An 18,237-nucleotide genomic window follows, 5' to 3' on the forward strand; every position below is an offset into this window, starting at 1 on the left:
CGGCATTTGGTGTCCATTTTTTGGCATTCGCTATCGTTTTGGCTGAACATCCGAGCATTTTGGACTTCATGAATGGAACAACTGAATCATCAACTTATTTAAATACAGAGCGGTAGTATTTGGGCCTATGTTCTGGTGTGAATAAATTTAAATAATAAGTGCAATTTAAGTGTAAAAAAACTATGACTAAAATTTTCATAGACCACTGCTATTATTTCGAACACAGTTGTATATATGAAATAATGATTGGATCATGATTACAGAGTTCATATATAAAGGGTGGTTAAGTTTGAAGGGCCGGTGTTGATTTTGAATAAAATTCAATTTTTTTAGGAAATTATTGTCATTTCTCTTTATTATGATAATATTGGTACGGCTCAATGATGCCGCCGGCCCATAAACCGCAACAAACAGTCACTCTTTGTGGGTGCATTGGTTTTTCGGCAATCACTCTTGGATTATCATTCGCCCAAATGCGGCAATTCTGCTTATTGACGAACCCACTGAGGTGAAAATGTGCCTGAAATGATTTTCTTCACGAAGTGCGCGATATGCATTTTGATTTGAACGCCCGTTTTCATAATAAGCCTAAATAACTTTAACGCGTTGCTCGATTGTGTATCTTTCCATGGTTCGAATTGAGTTAGTCTAAAATTGAAAAATGTCAAATGAAATGTAGAAAAAAAGTTGACGTTTAGGGGTGGTTCACATTCAACATCGGCCCTTGAAATTGCCCTTTATTTGCAAGAGTTGATCTTTATAAGTTGATACTAATTTAGAATACGAGTATGTTGTTGTTGGTAATGTCATTTTTAGATTTTATTAAATAAGTAACGAGATATGAAGTAATTTAACAAGATTTGAAAATTAAGTGAAAAATAAATAGAAAATAATGAATTTAATTTTTTTAAGGACTACAAAGTTTCAAAGGGCAAAATGTTCAAGCGAAAGAGTATAATATCTAGCTATTAAAGAAAAAATGTGTGCTTACGTTTCTACTTAGTTCTTCTTGCTGTTTTATACAGTTTAAAAAAAAGTAGTTGAACTTTTTTCCAATGAAATAAAGTATACCCAACAGATACCATAATAAATCTGAATCTGTCATGGCAAAGAGTAAATACTTAGGTATATTCTCTCTGGTTTGATATCGATATGAATATCATAGAGTGTGAATAAATATTCAAAAAAAAATTGTTGTTAAGTTCAGTCCTTTGAAACCTTAAAGTACTTTAAAAAATTTAATTGATGAAAAGGTGAAAAACTGAGTATGCAACACGTGCATATGAAGTTTTTCCTGGATAACAAAAAATTGATTTTAGTCACACAATGTTATTCAATATTTATAGGGTTTAGGGTAGTCAGAATTTTCGAAAAATTGGATTTTTTTTTGCATTTTCTTAAAGTATAATATCTTAAAAATATTGTGTGAAAATTTGAAGTGAATCCGACAAATACTTTTCGAGTTATTCAACAATTAACAAAGGGCGCTCGGTCTCGGGCAAAATTTTAAATGCGTTTTTCTCAAAACTAGATTTTTTAAACTGGTGATCACTGTAACTTAAAAGCCGCTTGGTAGATTTCAATAAAATTTATACTGCTTTTGAAAAACATAAAAAACTCGTTTCTTTGTTTTCAAAAATTTCGATTTTTTCAAACAATTAATTGTCGGTTTTTTTCGCGAATATCTGAAAAATATTTCCTGAGGCCGCTATATTGTTAATTTTGACAAAAAAAAGCTTCGATCAGGCTCAAGATTATCTATTAATAAAACTAGTTTCTCTTGTCCGGTTGATTTTAGATGAATCTCCAAGGACTTGTGATGATCAGCGCAAGATACTTCTGGAGAAATGGGCTCCACACAAACAGCGATAACTTTTACAATTATTAGAGCTAGACGAAGACGACCGGTGATTACGCTACACTGACTGGGCAAAGGTACTGCTACAACAACAACAATCAATATATATATTTTTTTTTTGAAGTTTTGCTAAAGCCAAGTCGAAATATGATTTATTAATGCTATGTTTTTATTTTTTAAAATAAAGCAATTGACTAACAAAAAAAATTTATTGAAAATCATCTCTCTCTGACTACCCTAACCCCTTATACAAAAGAATTTCAATAATACACAAACAAATTATTGTTCGATACAAATTACCTTACATATCTAACTAGTTAGGGGGTAACAACAAAAACATGCAAACATATATATACAAAATACTGGTAATTCAAATGAAATACTCGGTACATAATTCAATACAATTTTTAAGCCTCATTTTAAGCTATTGGCTTTATACTTCATTTCTATGGCACATGCCTGAATGCTTTTCCGGTACAAAAAGATATAGTAAGCCTCAAATACTCATACACATATTAAATGGAACACACTACTCTTTAGTATTAATTCTTTCCATTGAGGAGATCGTAGTTTCTATTAGTAAATTGTAGTCCAGCTCGTTAAGGTTGGCTTTGGCGGTAAGTAGATCCAAAAATGAGTCTAATGGCGACAATGTATCGGCAGCGACATCTAAAATGTAATAAAAGTATCATGCGATAATTACTTTGACAGTGAGATCTTTTTCACAAAAACACAAGAACAAAATTTATTCTATAATATAACAAACAGTTAAACTTTTAAGACACAAACAAAGATATGCGCACTGGATTCTATTAACCCGTACGCTTTATGCTTACCCTGATTGTTTTATATAATAAGTTTAAGGTTTTAAATATGTGAAGCCCAACAACAATAAACCAATGATAATTATTAAAGCAAGGATTGATGCAAAAACCATATTGAACCCCGAAAATGAGAGAGCCTTTTCGTTATTAAGGTCTAACAGAGGAATGAGCAAAATGAAAGAATGAATAAAAATAAATGAAAATAAGACTAATTAAATAAATGAAAGTAAAACTAATTAAATAAATGAAAGTAAAACTTATTAAATAAATGAGTCTCTAATAAAATTGAGTGCTTTGTTATTATTTTGAAACTCTTTACGAACTAACCACTTCTCAATGATGTGCGGCTCTGCGTGTTGCCACTTACACCAGTGCTGGTGGCACGCTGTTGCACTGGCTGCCCAGATAATATATTAGCTGCATGCTCGCGTCCACGTATCATCAAACTCTCGGGATGTGACCAGTTCTTCAGTAAACGCTGAGCTCGAGATTTTGGAAGCGCTGATAGCAAGGAAAGTTTCTTTTCAACTCCGTCTACGGTATCGTCAATACCTGTTAAGTAAATAGTTTTACAGCAAGTAAGACTATAATTAATATTTGATTTCTCATGTTTCTAAATGTTTATTTACCGTTAACAATTGTTTTCATGACATCGACCTGCAATTCAAATACGTGATTCTCCACATACTGCAAAAACATCTCAAATGTTAAGGCGCGATATCCGAGGTAAGTAAAGAATGAAGCGAAGCCTTGTGGCAATGGGAAAGCTATGGAATCCACCGCTAAGCAATAGCGCTTCAGAATTAGGAATAGTGAATATTGTTGCCCGTTGGTCATTTGGTCTCTAAATATTAAAGAAAAACGTGATTTCATGTGTTAAACTAAACGCAAATGACGCTTACATTAATTGAAAACCACGCGCTGTTTCATTGCGCGCATCCAAACCCGCCGCGCGACAAACAAGTGAGCAAAGTGCGCGTGACAATTCAAGCTGAGAGCTCACGTATTGCGTGGCAACGGCGTGTACGTGGGCAGGAGCCTGCGAACGCTCAAAAAAGGTTTCTTTTAGCCAACGAAATCCCGTATTGGGCTTAGCTGAATGTTTGACCAAATGCACGCTTAACTCACGCATATTCTGTGAACCAAAAATAGGTTAGTTATATATATGTATGTATGAATAATATTTATAGCTGAAGCAAGCACTTGCCACGGATATAACATGTTCCTGTTTTGTAGCGGTGCACGTCTCGATCTCAATAAAAGGTAGAACTTCGTTGCAGCTACGTCTATTAGATGTAGAAAAGTCGCTAAAACTGTTGCCTCCAATTCCACTAGGCGTTAGTGGTGTTGTGCAACGCGACAGCGCTTCTGGTTGATAGCATGACAGCGAAAACATAAGTTTCTCGCTCACCTGCTCCGAATTGAAGCGGCGTTTTTCCTTTTGGCCAGCTTCGTTCAAATGCTCCCACAAGCGTGTCCAAATATCTGAATGATACGGTGATAAACGCTGATGCGGAGATAATAACATCATGCTCGTGTTATATAGACTTTCATGCGACAAGCCTACGTTAATATCTGCCACACGAGCCTGAATTGGGCGTGACGGATCAGCTGTGGTAAGGGGTAGAAATCGGGCAAGCGATGCAGCGTCAGCCGGCAGACCACGCAGGGTGGCAGCATAACTGCCCGCCACCAAAGCTTCTTTGAGCAAAGCTACTGTATCCAGCGATAGCGGTCTTTCCATTATGATACTAAGCAATTCCGCGAGCACATCCATATCATTGGAATGCAGAAGAAAGTAATGAATAATACTGAGACGGTTATCGACGGATGTGTCGTTGCGAAAAGCTTCAATCAAATGTCCTCGAGGTACATTGAGTGAGACCAAGTCGAGCGTAGCAACATCATATGCCAAAGATCCCCATTTCTGGCACGATACAAGTTGAGTCAGTGGATTGCGATTATGCGCCGGACAGACTATATGGCAACATGGCTCGTGGGTCGAACCCACATCAAGCAAATGTACGAACAAGTCCGGCTGAAAAACTAGCAAATGATGGGAACCATGTAACGCGAATGTTGGTTTCAGTAGACGAGCCTTTTCCCACGGTACACCGGGCATTACACAGTGTACAACGCATCCATGATGTAGAAGTGTTACTGAATAGGCGAAGTGCACATTAACCTTTTGAGAGGTATCCGCACCATCTGCAGGTGTGTCGTCTACATTTTTCGGCTGTATAGGTTGATACAGGTAATAGTGGCACACAAAAAGCATACCGGAGCCATTAGTCAATATAATTAGATTCAGCGAGGAATCGTGCACTCTTAAGGGAACCGCATCGTCTTCATAAACAGGTTCACCCTCGAATGAGCCTTGGGGCAATTTCGGCAAATTTAGTGGGATATTAAGCTGGAATAAAGGAAAGCAAATAAAGAACATAACTTAAACATTCAAAAATTGTGGAACATACCACCGTCTCTGTGGGTAATTTCTCATTAAACTGAAAAGCCGATAGTGTGGGACTTAATTCATTTTCTTTGGTTTTCTCAGTTTCATCGCGCTCCATAAGGCTCAAACTTTTTGCTTTAGGCTTTAGGTGAATATAATATAATGCCTGGTTATCCGAGTCCCACTGAGACCAACTGAAATTCCTAGCAATAGTCTCCGAAACAAGCATGCTGGTGTCCAAATACCAGTTATCTAAAAGTTCGCCTTCCATTGAACTGTTTTGATTTGCTTCACTAACTTCACGCTGTTTTAGGTTGCAGGCAAATTGCTTTATTGCTGTTGAGAATAAATGTTGGTAAGTTATAACCTTCAAAAATTGTTCACCAATACTTACATGTCTCATGAATAAGTAGCAGAAACTTCTCTTGACTAGGTTGCTTTTCCGCAACTTTTTCTGTTCGCCATAAAAATTGCGCCATTACTTGCCTATATGTTGGGATATCGAGTAAAGGCTTAGCACACCCATTGGGAGAGCGTGTTTCAACAATGTAGGCTTGGTAAAGTGGACGGATCTCTCCATTGTCCACAGAACACGGTTTCTTCTCAACATATACCAATAAAGTACCACTACTATTGGTGGTAGCCTGTATTATTTCGAGACACACTTTCTCAAAACGATGTAATATGCGCAACGTCTTTGCATTAGCGTTAAAAAGTCCAATGCATGACTCCCGCACTTCAACATTTAAATCCTCAAAAATCCAAGAAGTTAGCATAGACCCATCGCGTTCCTGTCCAAGTATGCGCCATTCAACTGCTTTTTCTAAATATTTTTCAATTTAGTGGTTGAGATATGTAATGGATATCTACATTGACATACCTTTGAATCCTTGCGCTGCCAAGAGACCGCAAAAATTAGCAGCTAAATTTTCTTGCCTCAGCATTTTTATTTATTTTACACTCGAACTTTTAGGATATTTTCAATACCATTTCAAGAAAATATATGACAGGAAATCAATAGCTCATTCAGACGGTGATTGCTTCGTGGTACGTTTTGTTTACATCTCCTAAGCAGTGCTGCCGGCTTAGCCAATTTCAAACCAAAGTTATGATGGTTACCAAAGTTGCCACTGAAATTTATCAATCTCATAGTTATTAATAATTCACAGTTATTACAGGTTATCATGATACTCGAATATATGGCGGATGGCAAATAATTTTGCAACGCCATTGGACTTGTTTCACTTTCAAAAATCGATCCGCTCCGTCAGGCTTCTCTTTTTTGAGTACGAAAAATTGAATTCAATTGTTTACTTCTTGTTTATGGAATTGCGGCTGCCGCTTTTGAATAGATTTTTTTGTCCCATACGATTGGGCCCTGGTCCGAAATCCCCTGTAGGCATGAAGCAACAAATGATAGACAATAGCGGTCCTTCCTCGGCTGGTATTGACTAAGCTCCGAGTGAATTTATGCCATGGAGAAGCAATTTGAATGAGCAGCTCGGCCAATTACCCAACAATGAATATGTGTATGAATATGCCCATTATACATTTTTATCTAGCGAAGGTACCATGATAATATATACCTTTCAATACTCGAAAACAGACGTATCCGAGTATACCAAGAATGAAATTTTTCAAACTCAGACTGAAGCGCTAGAGAGTCTCCAAAATGGCTTATAAAAGAGCAACTGTATTTAAAAGAAGTTTTGAAGAGGAAAGGCAGGACCCAAAGTCATCAACAAAACAAATAATAATCGTCCTAGAATGCAATCTTGCGGTACCCACGATGCCGCCACAAAAGGTTGAAAAAATATATTATCAAATGTTACCGTAGAGCACGTTTAAGCAAGCATTGTTTTTCTCTGCGCAATCCAAGCATATATTGAATGCTAATATTACCTCTTCCGATGTAATTTTATTCTCATTTAGTATCACGTCGTTAGCTCCTTCCCCGACTGTTTCGTCGTCTTTATTGCAGAATTCTTCATTTACAGCTGTAGGTTCCGAAACAGGTTCAACAATCCGCTGCTCGACTTCAGATTGGGAGACTTGCTGCGATGGTTCTACTTACCGCACAAAGTTGCTTTGCATGATCAGCATTCTGTAATCATAACTCCGATAGAGGAATGATATCGCCCCGATCCCAGTCAAACGCTTTTCAAACAGTTTTTGAAACAATGACTGAATTGAAATTGCAGTAACACATCCCTTGCACTATTTCAAAAGCATATTCAATTTTTCAGATCAATATTTCTCAGAGACTCATCGAAAATTTCTCCACAAGCAACAGTGCGACATAAGAGGAATTTTTTATATTATAATTCAATTTAGTGAGTCTTACAACATTTTGATCCATGGGCTGTAGCAGCGTAAATTTTCTCTTTGCCATTATGAGGGCACACCACGCAAAACTGTCATTTCGTCAGCAAATGAATTGTACCGTCTAATTCCCCTAAATTCATTCAGCTGATTCAATTAAAAAAATGACATCAACGGTACTTCCCCGAGCTTTACTTTAAAAAGTACTACATAAAAAGAGGCAAAGAAAAATACAAAACAAAAAATGTTGCAAGAGGTAAAAATTTTCTCATGTCGCAAGTACTAAAATGAAAAAAAAGTTGTATCGTAAGTATCGAGTTTCTACTGTAGTAAAATGCAAGATTAAATATTTTCTCAAGTTGCAATATTTCCATATTTATACAAAAATATTGATATTTACTATCCAGGGCGATGTATATTTTTCTCAAGTCCCAATATATACAGAAATATTAAAAATTTGGAAGGTTTTTAGTATTTGTAAAATCTGGCCGGAAAAAAAATTAAAATAAAAAACTGTTTTGAAGGGTTCGTGCTTATCGCTTATAGGGTATTTCTGTTACCTATTGTATTTTGCTTTTGCTTTAGGCCTATAAAATACATACAACAGTCAAATCGAGGAAATTTTTATAGCCCTAGTATGAATTCGTGAAACTCTTCAATCATTTCCTGGTTTTCTTTATAACCAATAATATCTTTTGCGGCATCTTTCGGTAGCCACATCATTTCAGTGTGCTCATCGGATAATTTCGGTTCTTGGGCGGGATTTTTTAATTGAGCTAGCCAATAGACAACTACTTTTGGCTTCCCTTTTACTGTGTAGTTCAGTACTTTAGATTTATTCTTAAAAATTATTAAATCTTCCTCTGAATATCTGCAAAAGGCCAATAAATATATATGTATGTTCAATTATTATTATAGCTAAAAATATATCATAGAGCACTTGCCCGGCTTCTTCTTTAGTCTCCCGTAAAGCTGTTGTAAAGTCGTCTTCGCCTGGATCGACGTGACCCTTAGGTGAACTCCAATGGAAATCGCCATAAGATGCGCGTAATAACAGATACTCAATCTGTTGAGTAACCCGCCGAAATATTACCAAGCCTGCAGCACGTCTAGCCATTGGAATGGGTAAGTGGTCAAAATGGAAATTGTAAAAGTGAATGTTTTGGGAAATACAGCGGCAAGAAAACGTAAACAAGAACAGCTGATTGCCCAATAAGAGTTCGTTCGGAATATTTTGTAATAGCTATGTTCGCGTACCACACATAGTTGTATTCAATAACAAAATTAGCCATCACCAGCCATCAATGTAAATCAAGAGCGTAAGTGAAAACTTTCTCTTAATGACTTAATGAGCTGTAAGTAACAAAGTAAGTGAACGAAACGTTTGTGTTCACTTGTAAAAACTGATAGAAGAAGACTACGTAACCGAGTTTGTGTAAGCATTTTTGTGTTCTCCAAAAAAATTAGCATAATATAAATCATTAGAAAACTTATTATCTTATATATAAAATTCTCCTGTCACGGTGTTCGAACTTGAACTCCTCCGAAACGGCTCGACCGATTTTTGTGATCCTTAGCGTGATTGTCGGCCAGGGTGGAGAATCGGCCAACATCTATTTTTCATCCCCCTAAATGTTAAGGGTAGTCCACCCCTATGTGGGCCCGGGTAACCTTCGGATGTGTATGTACAATATGGGTATCAAATGGAAACTGTTGGTGAATGCTTTAGTTCAGAGTATTTTTCATGCCGCTCCGTGACTAGGGTCTCGAGATAGAGACCAAAACATGGAGCCTAGAATGTGTTTGTACAATATGGATATCAAACTGAAGCTGTTGGTGAATGCTTTAGTTCAGAGTATTTTTCATGCCGCTCCGTGACTAGGGTCCCGAGATTGAGACCAACACGTGGACCCTAGAATGTGTTTGTACAATATGGATATCAATTGAAAGCTGTTGGTGAATGCTTTAGTACAGAGTATTTCTCATGCCGCTTCGTGACTGGGGTCTCGAGATATAGGTCAAAACGTGGGCCCGGGTAACCTTCGGATGTGTATATACAATATGGGTATCAAATGGAAGCTGTTGGTGAATGCTTTAGTTCAGAGTATTTTTCATGCCGCTCCGTGACTAGGGTCTCGGGATAGAGAGCAACACGTGGACCCTAGAATGTGTTTGTACAATATGGATATCAATTGAAAGCTGTTGGTGAATGCTTTAGTACAGAGTATTTTTCATGCCGCCCCGTGACTAGGGTCTCGGGATAAAGGTCAAAACGTGGGCCCGGGTAACCTTCGGATGTGTATGTACAATATAGGTATCAAATGAAAGCTGTGTGTGAATGCTTTAGTTCAGAGTATTTTTCGTGCCGCTCCGTAACTAGGGTCTCCAGATAGAGACCAAAACGTGGACCCTAGAATGTGTTTGTACAATAGGGTATCAAATGGAAGCTGTTGGTGAATGCTTTAGTTCAGAGTATTTTCAATGCCGCTCCGTGACTAAGGTCTCGAGATAGAAAGCAACACGTGGACCCTAGAATGTGTTTGTACAATATGGATATCAAATGGAAGCTGTTGGTGAATGCTTTAGTTCAGAGTATTTTTCGTGCCGCTCCGTGACTAGGGTCTCCAGATAGAGACCAAAACGTGGACCCCAGAATGTGTTTGTACAATATGGATAGCAAATTGAAGCTGTTGGTGAATGCTTTAGTACAGAGTATTTTTCATGCCGCCCCGTGACTAGGGTCTCGAGATATAGGTCAAAACGTGGGCCCGGGTAACCTTCGGATGTGTATGTACAATATAGGTATCAAATGGAAGCTGTTAGTGAATGCTTTAGTTCAGAGTATTTTTCGTGCCGCTCCGTGACTGGGGTCTCGAGATAGAGACAAAAACGTGGTATGAATAAAGAAATAAATAATGTGAGAATAAAGACATACATAATATGAAAACCATATCTTTTCTGTTCTAAACCATATCTATTCTATTTAAGTGTGCCCAGCGAAGCGGGCCGGGTTTGCTAGTTATTCTATAAAATACCATCATAATGATAATTGAAATTATAAAAGAAAAGAAAATTTAGATGATTGGTAATAGTTAGGAAATCGGTGCTATCACCACGCCTTCATTAAAATGACGCAAAGTCATTAAGTAATATCAGTACACACTTAACGGTAATTTTCAAGTGGTGTAAATGGAGTGAAAAGTCATAAATTCTAAATTTCATTCAACGCAAGCTAAATTTTGAGGAAATGGATGCTGACACGACCACTTTTAGTTGGTATAAATCCGTTTATTTCGTTGACTTAATAAATCTCGTCCAAACCTGGTACACGTTAGATTGTCTTCCGTTAGATCTGACATAAATATTATTTAGATCCTAGAAAAAACATGCCTATTTGATGATGTTACAACCTATAACTCTCATTGTCTTTGAGTTTGTTTAATTCCAAAAATTAACAGAGAGTCCTAGTTAAATTTAACTTAAACCTCACACTGTACCGAATTTAGCACTTTCTTAGTTGTTTTGAAAAATATTAATGATTTTTATAAATATTATATTATCGTCAATGATCGGTATATGAATGAATATTTTGCATGCAAACACAACAACAACGACGCAAATAATGGGAAAACTATTATGAGTGTTGAGGTGTTACAAAAGTTGTTCAGGAACCACTCCCTAGCATCTCTTCCAAAAATTAGGCCTCGAGTGATAAATTGTTAAAGTACGAATGATAATAAAGCATTAAAATGCAGTTATTCCTTACTTTCCACAACGATGTTAATTCATAGAAGGAGACTTCGCTAGAGCAACAATGCAGTTTGATTATGAAAATTTCAACGAAAATGTAACAAAGAATCAGAATTATATTTATTTACTTCTTGCGGCCTGCCACCGCGGGAAAGTAATCTTCCTTTATTCGGTATTTGATAAACAAAATCCAGATATAAAATCCTTCCAAGATTTCTAAATACCGAGCTCGGTCTTTCACATATATCATGTTTTGCGTCACCTCCTCCGATTAGCAGTGCGATGTCTGTCATATCTTCTTCTTCTTAATTGGCGCGATAACCGCTTACGCGATTTTGGCCGAGTTTAACAAAGCGCGCCAGTCGTTTCTTTCTCGTGCTAACCGGCGCCAATTGTCCTTCTCCACCTGATCTTTCCAACGCAGAGGAGGCCTTCCTCTTCCTCTACTACCACCAGCTGGTACCGCATCGAATACTTTCAAAGCCGGAGCGTTTGTATCCATTCGGACGACATGACCCAGCCAACGTAGCCGCTGGATCTTTATTCGCTGCGCTATGTCTATGTCGTCGTAAAGCTCATACAGCTCATCGTTCCATCGTCTGCGATATTCGCCGTTGCCAACGTGCAAAGGTCCAAAAATCTTACGCAGAATCTTTCTCTCGAACACTCCAAGCGTCGCTTCATCGGATGTTGACATCGTCCAAGCTTCTGCGCCATACGTCAGGACGGGCATGATGAGAGTCTTGTAGAGTGTTAGTTTTGTTCGTCGAGAGAGGACTTTACTGCTCAATTGCCTACTTAGTCCAAAGTAGCACTTGTTGGCAAGAGAGATTCTACGTTGGATTTCAAGGCTGACATTGTTATCGGTGTTAATGCTGGTTCCTAAATACACGAAGTCTTTTACAACCTCAAAATTATAACTGTCTACAGTGACGTGGGTGCCGATACGCGAGTGCGCCGACTGTTTGTTTGAAGACAGGAGGTACTTCGTTTTGTCCTCGTTCACCACCAAACCCATTCGCTTTGCCTCTTTATCCAGTTTGGAGAAGGCAGAACTAACAGCGCGGTTGTTAAGGCCGATGATATCGATATCATCGGCATACGCCAACAATTGTACGCTCTTATAAAATATTGTGCCTGAGCGATTAAGTTCTGCGGCTCGTACGATGCTCTCCAACATCAGGTTAAAGAAGTCACACGACAGCGAGTCACCCTGTCTGAAACCTCGTTTGGTATCAAACGGCTCGGAGAGGTCCTTCCCAATTCTGACGGCGCTGCTGGTGTTGAGCAACGTCATCTTACATAGCCGTATTAGTTTTGCGGGGATACCAAATTCAGACATCGCGGCATACAGGTAACTCCTTTCCGTACTGTCGAATGCAGCTTTGAAGTCGACGAAAAGGTGGTGTGTGTCGATTCTCCTTTCATGGGTCTTTTCCAAGATTTGGCGTATTGAGAATATTTGGTCGATGGTAGACTTTCCAGGTCTGAAGCCACACTGATAAGGTCCAATCAGTTGGTTGACGGTGGGCTTCAGCCTTTCACACAATACGCTCGCTAGAACCTTATAGGCGATATTTAGAAGACTAATCCCGCGGTAATTGGCACAAATTGCAGGGTCGCCCTTCTTATGGATTGGGCAGAGCACACTTAAATTCCAATCGGCAGGCATGCTTTCATCCGACCATATTTTGCATAGGAGCTGATGCATGCACCTTACCAGCTCCTCGCCGCCATGTTTGAATAGCTCAGCCGGCAGTCCGTCGGCGCCCGCGGCTTTGTTGTTCTGTAGCCGTGATATTGCTATTCTCACCTCGTCATGGTCGGGTAACGGAACTACAATTCCGTCGTCATCGATTGGGGTATCGGGATCTTCACATTCTCTACGACATGCGCAGCTGTCACTGTTTAACAGGTTCGAGAAGTGTTCCCTCCATAATTTAAGATTGCTCTGTACGTCAGTCACCAGATCGCCGTCTTTGTTCTTACAGGAAAACGCCCCGGTCTTAAAACCTTCTGTAAGCCGCCGAACTTTCTGGTAGAATTTTCGGGCGTTGTTCCTGTTGGCCAGCATCTCAAGCTCCTCGCACTCACGTATTTCGGCCTCTCGTTTCTTCTGTCGGATAATACGTCTCTCTTCCTTTTTCAGCTCTCTGTAGCGATCCCACATGGCTCGCGTTGCGCCCGATCGCAGCGTAGCTCTATAGGCGGCATCCTTTCTTTCTGCGGCAGCATGACATTCCTCGTCGTACCAATTGTTTTTTCGGGCTCGCCGGAATCCGATTTCTTCTTCGGCGGCGGTACGTAGGGAACGAGAAATGTTGCTCCATTGCTCGTGCATGCCGGTTTGTTGGGAAGTACTCTCTGAGAGCAGGAGTGAGAGTCGAGTGGCGAATCTTCTGGCTGTCTGTTGGGATTGCAGCTTTTCGATGTCGAACATTCTTTGCGTAGGTAGATGTACGTTTTTTGCTGCACAGAGGCGTGTGCGCAGCTTGGCTGCAACAAGGTAATGATCCGAGTCGATGTTGGGTCCTCGGATCGTGCGTACATCTAATACACTAGAAGCGTGTCTTCCATCTATCACAACATGATCGATCTGGTTTCGCGTTTTTCGATCAGGGGACAGCGAGGTAGCTTGGTGGATTTTTTTATGCTGGAATCTGGTGCTGCAGACTACCATGTTTCGGGCCCCGGCGAAGTCGATCAGCCTCTGTCCGTTACCGGATGTTTCGTTGTGCAGGCTGAATTTTCCGACTGTGGGACCAAAAATTCCTTCCTTGCCCACCCTGGCGTTGAAGTCGCCAATCACGATTTTTATGTCGTGGCGGGGGCAGTGCTCATACGAACGCTCCAAGCGCTCATAGAAGGAATCTTTGGTCGCATCGTCCTTCTCTTCCGTCGGGGCGTGGGCGCAAATTAGCGATATGTTAAAAAAACGTGCTTTGATGCGGATTATTGCGAGACGCTCGTCCACCGGAGTGAACGACAGTACTTGGCGACGACGTCTCTCTCCCACAACAAATCCGACACCGAATTTGCGCTCCTTTACATGGCAGCTGTAGTAGACGTCGCAAGGTCCTATGGTTTTCTTGCCTTGCCCCGTCCATCGCATCTCTTGGATGGCAGTGATGTCAGCCTTTGCTCTTACGAGGACATCAACCAGCCGGGCAGAGGCACCTTCCCCATTAAGGGACCGGACATTCCAGGTGCATGCCCTCAAATCGTATTCCTTATTTCGTTTGCAGGGGTCGTCATCAGTGTTGGAAGTTCTCATCCGAGGCTTTGTTGCTTTGTCTGTCATATACAGAAAACATAATTCGTACAATTTATTTGGCTGCACGAGTAAGATCTTGATCTCTCTTCGAGCATGTTAGTATTTTATGCAAGTGAAGGTCTGTGTTAAAAACTATTTATAAAAACATTTCTTTGGGTTGCCCTGTGCAACATATGACTTCAGAGCGAATCCTTAAAATGAATTCGCCCAAAGTTACTTCTTGCGCGTGTTCGGTTTGTTAAGTTATTTACGGAATTACATAAAACAGAAAAAATAAGGTTTTATTAATTATGATAAACACATTCCTACGTTCAAAATGCGTATCTTTGTTAAAAGAACGCCAGGTCTCTCAGATCGAAAGAGTTGTACATCGGTTAGCCTCTTTTACGGCACGACACATCTTGCAAGAAACCTCCGATGAGGCCGGTACTTTACTCACACGTTTCGCGAAGCATGTTGCGTTGGAATTGCAAAACCATGTTCCAATTGTTCCCACTGTGATAAGGTATGCCGATTATTTTCCTATAACTGACACGCGCTACTTGCAGAAGGAATTGACTGGAATATCACCAGACCAATTACCAGCATTAATTGTTTTTGCATTCACATATCGACCCAGCGCTGATCCTAATAAATACGCCACTTTATTGAATGAGTTGGATGCCACAGCAATAAAATTACTTCCTAAAATGGATCTTGACACCATATTAAGAACTTTATATGCCTTCCTCTATCTCATGCCTAATTGGATAGTCCGAATTGATTTTTATAACGCGGCGATGGAGCGTATACTGGCAAAGGAAATTTCCGAGAACTTATCTAAGGAACGATTTGTTCAAATATGCTTCTATTTGGGTTTAGAGAAAAACCGTGGAGCACAAAATGGCGAATTATTTCATAAATTGCTAAATACGCGTTTAGATTCATATCTTCCTGTATTAAGTACACTAGATTTGGTTATGGTTGCCAATGCCGCTTTCAAAACATCTACTCGTATAGAAAGCAATGCATATAACCAACGCTTAATAGAAGAAGTACTTAAACTCTCCCCCAATGAACCCAGCAACGACGCACTTCTAGTAACTTTAGTCAAAGCATTGCGTCTACAGCGCGTATATTCGGAAGAAGTTTTTGAATATTTGAAAGAGTACTGTAGTGAAGATATCATTGCAAAGCTACAAACCCGTGGCTGTACTCATTTGTTTGCCTATTTTGCCGATAATCTTTGGGATGAGCAATGCACTATTGAACCATTGGTGAAACATTGTTTACGACGCCTGGTCCCATCGCAAAAGTTCGATATGGTTAGTGAGCACATGCGTGGCAAAGATCTTGCTAAATTTTTATGGTGTTGCGCACAACTTAACTGCAAAATACCAGCAAGTGATCTTAAACGGATTGAGTTAATCCTCCTGGATAAAGTAGATCAGAACGAGTTTAGATATTTTGTGGACCAATTGGTGGAAAGCTGTCTTTCGTTGTGGATATTAGGACACAAGTCGTTCGATCTAATTGAGGCAGCTGTGAGCATAAAATTGCGATCACAATTTAGTAATAAGAATTACCAAAAGGATCTGCCTAAAGTCGAAAGTCGTTTTCAAGTTCTTCTTACATGTATTGCCATAGAGGAACCGACGTGGAGGTTTAAAAATTTGAAAACACCTACATTACAAAACTTCGATACACCCGCACCGTCGTATTTACTAAAGAACCGTAGCGATTTGGAGAAAATAACAAACAAAATTGGCGAATCCCCTATTGTTGATTTTGCTAAACTTGTTTGTCCTATTAATGGCATAAATATACCTAGCATATTAGTGAGTTATAAGGAACCAGCTAATTCAAAGATGTTTGTTGAATTTCTTTCCGAAGACCAAGAGCTGAAATTTAGCAAATCTCCCGTTGGGCTAATGCGACTTAAGATTCGTTTATTAAAAGCGATGGGATACAAGGTTACAACCGTAAGTAGTTACAAATTTGAAGTATGAAAAAGCATTTATTCTTATATGTATATGTATATATGGGCAATACAATCTTTTTTTAAATTCTGTTTCTTTATATGTAGTTGGCAGCAGATGACTATGACGAAAATAATTTAGAATATTTGTTATCCAATGTCGAGGCCGATGATGTTCCCAAGGCTCAATCAATAAAAGTGTAAACGCTAAACGATTTTGTGATGCTCATGTGTTGCTTAACACTTATAGAAATATGTGTACATATAGGTATTGTTATTGTAAATATGGAAAATAAATACTAAACTAGTTTTGAGTATAATTAACTGTTTATTAAAAAAGTATAAGGTATTTTTTTTCTGCAGGCGGAGCTCGGCCAAGCCAAAATACCTATTGTGGAAGTATAGAACAGAAAATAGTAGCTTTCAAGCTTTGGAACAATCTGATGAACTTTATCAAGGAGTTATTCGCAACTTGGTGCAAGACATTCTAATATAGGCGTGAAATTATTTCTTTCTCATCTTCATCTTTATTTTTTAAATAATTCTATTTGTTGCTTTGCAAATTGGTTTTTATTACCCTTTTTTCGTTATATTCAAAAATTGCAATATTTTATATATTTCTTCATAAAACGAGCAAAAAAGATTCGCATTTTGTTTATGATCTGAACCACGACTGATTTGAAGAGAGAATAAGAAAACGTGTGCATGAGCGGGAACAATTCTGTTGCCGAATCCCTTCTGACGTGGTAGCAGAAGTTACTTTTACAGTTTTGCTTCGTAGGACCAAACCTTGTAATCTATCATTCTTTAGGATCCCAATCATTGACCATTGAAACACGGTTTGTGTGTAGGATGCACTCTGCTTGGCTGTTGTTTGCTAGATTATACACAGCTGAGTATTTGTGATATTAGCACTGACTGAAAAATTTTTAATTTTACAGAAGCGAGATTTGTTCCACTATCAGAAACGATTGTTATAGACTTTCTTGGGTTTTGGTGTGATATCGGTCAAGAAGGAACACCCATGAGTACTGTTATACCGCTGCACCTGCGTACTAAATACTTTGTTCCCACGACAGTCGGTTCTTGTTACCGGAATAATCCTTAGATCAATTATGAATCGACTAAAACTTGTGAACCTAATGTTTTCTCCTTAGTATAGCGGGGACATAACCGTCGAACATAACATGGTCAGTGGACAGTGTGGGAAGCCGTCGGGAAGGCCTACTTTGGATCCTTGAGGTACGCCTGCTAAGCTTTGTAAATATAAGTTACGATCCGTAAAGTAGCTCTGAACTATTCTGATGATATAGCGTGGTGCATTTAATTTTATGAAAGTCTAATTCTTTTTTGTTGTCTAAAGGTGCTACTGCGCAGTACTCTTTTTCTCATCGCACCATCTTTTATTCTCAATAGCTTCTGATGCTAGGTCTACAATGCACTTTAAAAACGTCTATTGTTGAATGGGAGAGAATAATACTCTTGTCTTCAGCGAATGACGTAAGTTGCAGACGATTGTCTCAAGTAACTTTCCTGGTGTGTCTAGCAGGCATATTGGGCGGTAGCACCCGGCCCATTTCCCTTGAATCATGGACTTAAATTATTAGTCATGCATTGACATTAGTTTATTTCAGCCAATTGAAGATATGAAGCTACTTCTCCTTAAACTTTCGTTTTACTACAACTTTGCTAGCAGTTTCAGCACTGGAAAATAAAAATATTTTTATTAAAATTATATTTTTTTTACGTCTAAAAGACAGACTAATAATACATTCACATATATGTAAGTAGATGATCTAC

General features: G+C 39.0%; 3 protein-coding genes across 5 annotated transcripts; 1 reads left to right on the forward strand and 2 right to left on the reverse strand.

Moving 5' to 3' along the window:
• Nucleotides 1–707: 707 nt before the first annotated feature.
• LOC129247986 (protein pigeon) lies at nucleotides 708–6,186 on the reverse strand. Its single transcript, XM_054887376.1, has 8 exons — nucleotides 6,015–6,186; nucleotides 5,529–5,957; nucleotides 5,157–5,470; nucleotides 3,890–5,095; nucleotides 3,585–3,817; nucleotides 3,312–3,526; nucleotides 3,010–3,234; nucleotides 708–2,527 (listed from the first exon to the last, which is right to left on the reverse strand). Exons 1-8 carry the CDS (start codon nucleotides 6,076–6,078, stop codon nucleotides 2,388–2,390), a joined length of 2,826 nt encoding a protein of 941 aa, XP_054743351.1. The 5' UTR covers nucleotides 6,079–6,186; the 3' UTR covers nucleotides 708–2,387.
• Nucleotides 6,187–7,972: 1,786 nt separating this feature from the next.
• On the reverse strand, nucleotides 7,973–8,652 carry LOC129247795 (bis(5'-nucleosyl)-tetraphosphatase [asymmetrical]). The gene is made up of 2 exons (XM_054887106.1): nucleotides 8,401–8,652; nucleotides 7,973–8,327 (listed from the first exon to the last, which is right to left on the reverse strand). The coding sequence occupies exons 1-2, from the start codon at nucleotides 8,571–8,573 to the stop codon at nucleotides 8,081–8,083; spliced, it is 420 nt and encodes a 139-aa protein (XP_054743081.1). The 5' UTR covers nucleotides 8,574–8,652; the 3' UTR covers nucleotides 7,973–8,080.
• Nucleotides 8,653–14,669: 6,017 nt separating this feature from the next.
• On the forward strand, nucleotides 14,670–17,058 carry LOC129248439 (uncharacterized). Of its 3 annotated transcripts, none has more exons than XR_008582619.1 (3): nucleotides 14,670–16,441; nucleotides 16,546–16,705; nucleotides 16,784–17,058. XR_008582619.1 is itself a non-coding variant. In XM_054887987.1 (2 exons), exons 1-2 carry the CDS (start codon nucleotides 14,771–14,773, stop codon nucleotides 16,639–16,641), a joined length of 1,767 nt encoding a protein of 588 aa, XP_054743962.1. In that variant the 5' UTR covers nucleotides 14,670–14,770; the 3' UTR covers nucleotides 16,642–16,757. The 3 variants fall into 3 exon arrangements, 1 of the variants encoding a protein (XP_054743962.1); XR_008582618.1 differs by having other exon boundaries at nucleotides 16,801–17,058; XM_054887987.1 differs by lacking the exon at nucleotides 16,784–17,058 and having other exon boundaries at nucleotides 16,546–16,757.
• The last annotated feature ends 1,179 nt before the right edge of the window (nucleotides 17,059–18,237 follow it).

This window comes from Anastrepha obliqua, chromosome 5 (genome assembly GCF_027943255.1).
Source record: "Anastrepha obliqua isolate idAnaObli1 chromosome 5, idAnaObli1_1.0, whole genome shotgun sequence".
NCBI lineage: Eukaryota > Metazoa > Arthropoda > Insecta > Diptera > Tephritidae > Anastrepha > Anastrepha obliqua.

Excerpts from the sequence above, each read along its gene's own strand:
- LOC129247986 (XM_054887376.1), bottom strand. The coding sequence starts at position 6,078 with ATGCTGAGGCAAGAAAATTTAGCTGCTAATTTTTGCGGTCTCTTGGCA. Across the intron at positions 3,818-3,889 it reads AGGAACATGTTATATCCGTG|AATATGCGTGAGTTAAGCGT; the intron begins GCAAGTGCTTGC and ends TTTGGTTCACAG. Across the intron at positions 3,527-3,584 it reads GCGCGTGGTTTTCAATTAAT|AGACCAAATGACCAACGGGC; the intron begins GTAAGCGTCATT and ends TTTAATATTTAG.
- LOC129247795 (XM_054887106.1), bottom strand. The coding sequence starts at position 8,573 with ATGGCTAGACGTGCTGCAGGCTTGGTAATATTTCGGCGGGTTACTCAA. Across the intron at positions 8,328-8,400 it reads GAGACTAAAGAAGAAGCCGG|ATATTCAGAGGAAGATTTAA; the intron begins GCAAGTGCTCTA and ends GGCCTTTTGCAG.
- LOC129248439 (XM_054887987.1), top strand. The coding sequence starts at position 14,771 with ATGATAAACACATTCCTACGTTCAAAATGCGTATCTTTGTTAAAAGAA. Across the intron at positions 16,442-16,545 it reads TGGGATACAAGGTTACAACC|TTGGCAGCAGATGACTATGA; the intron begins GTAAGTAGTTAC and ends CTTTATATGTAG.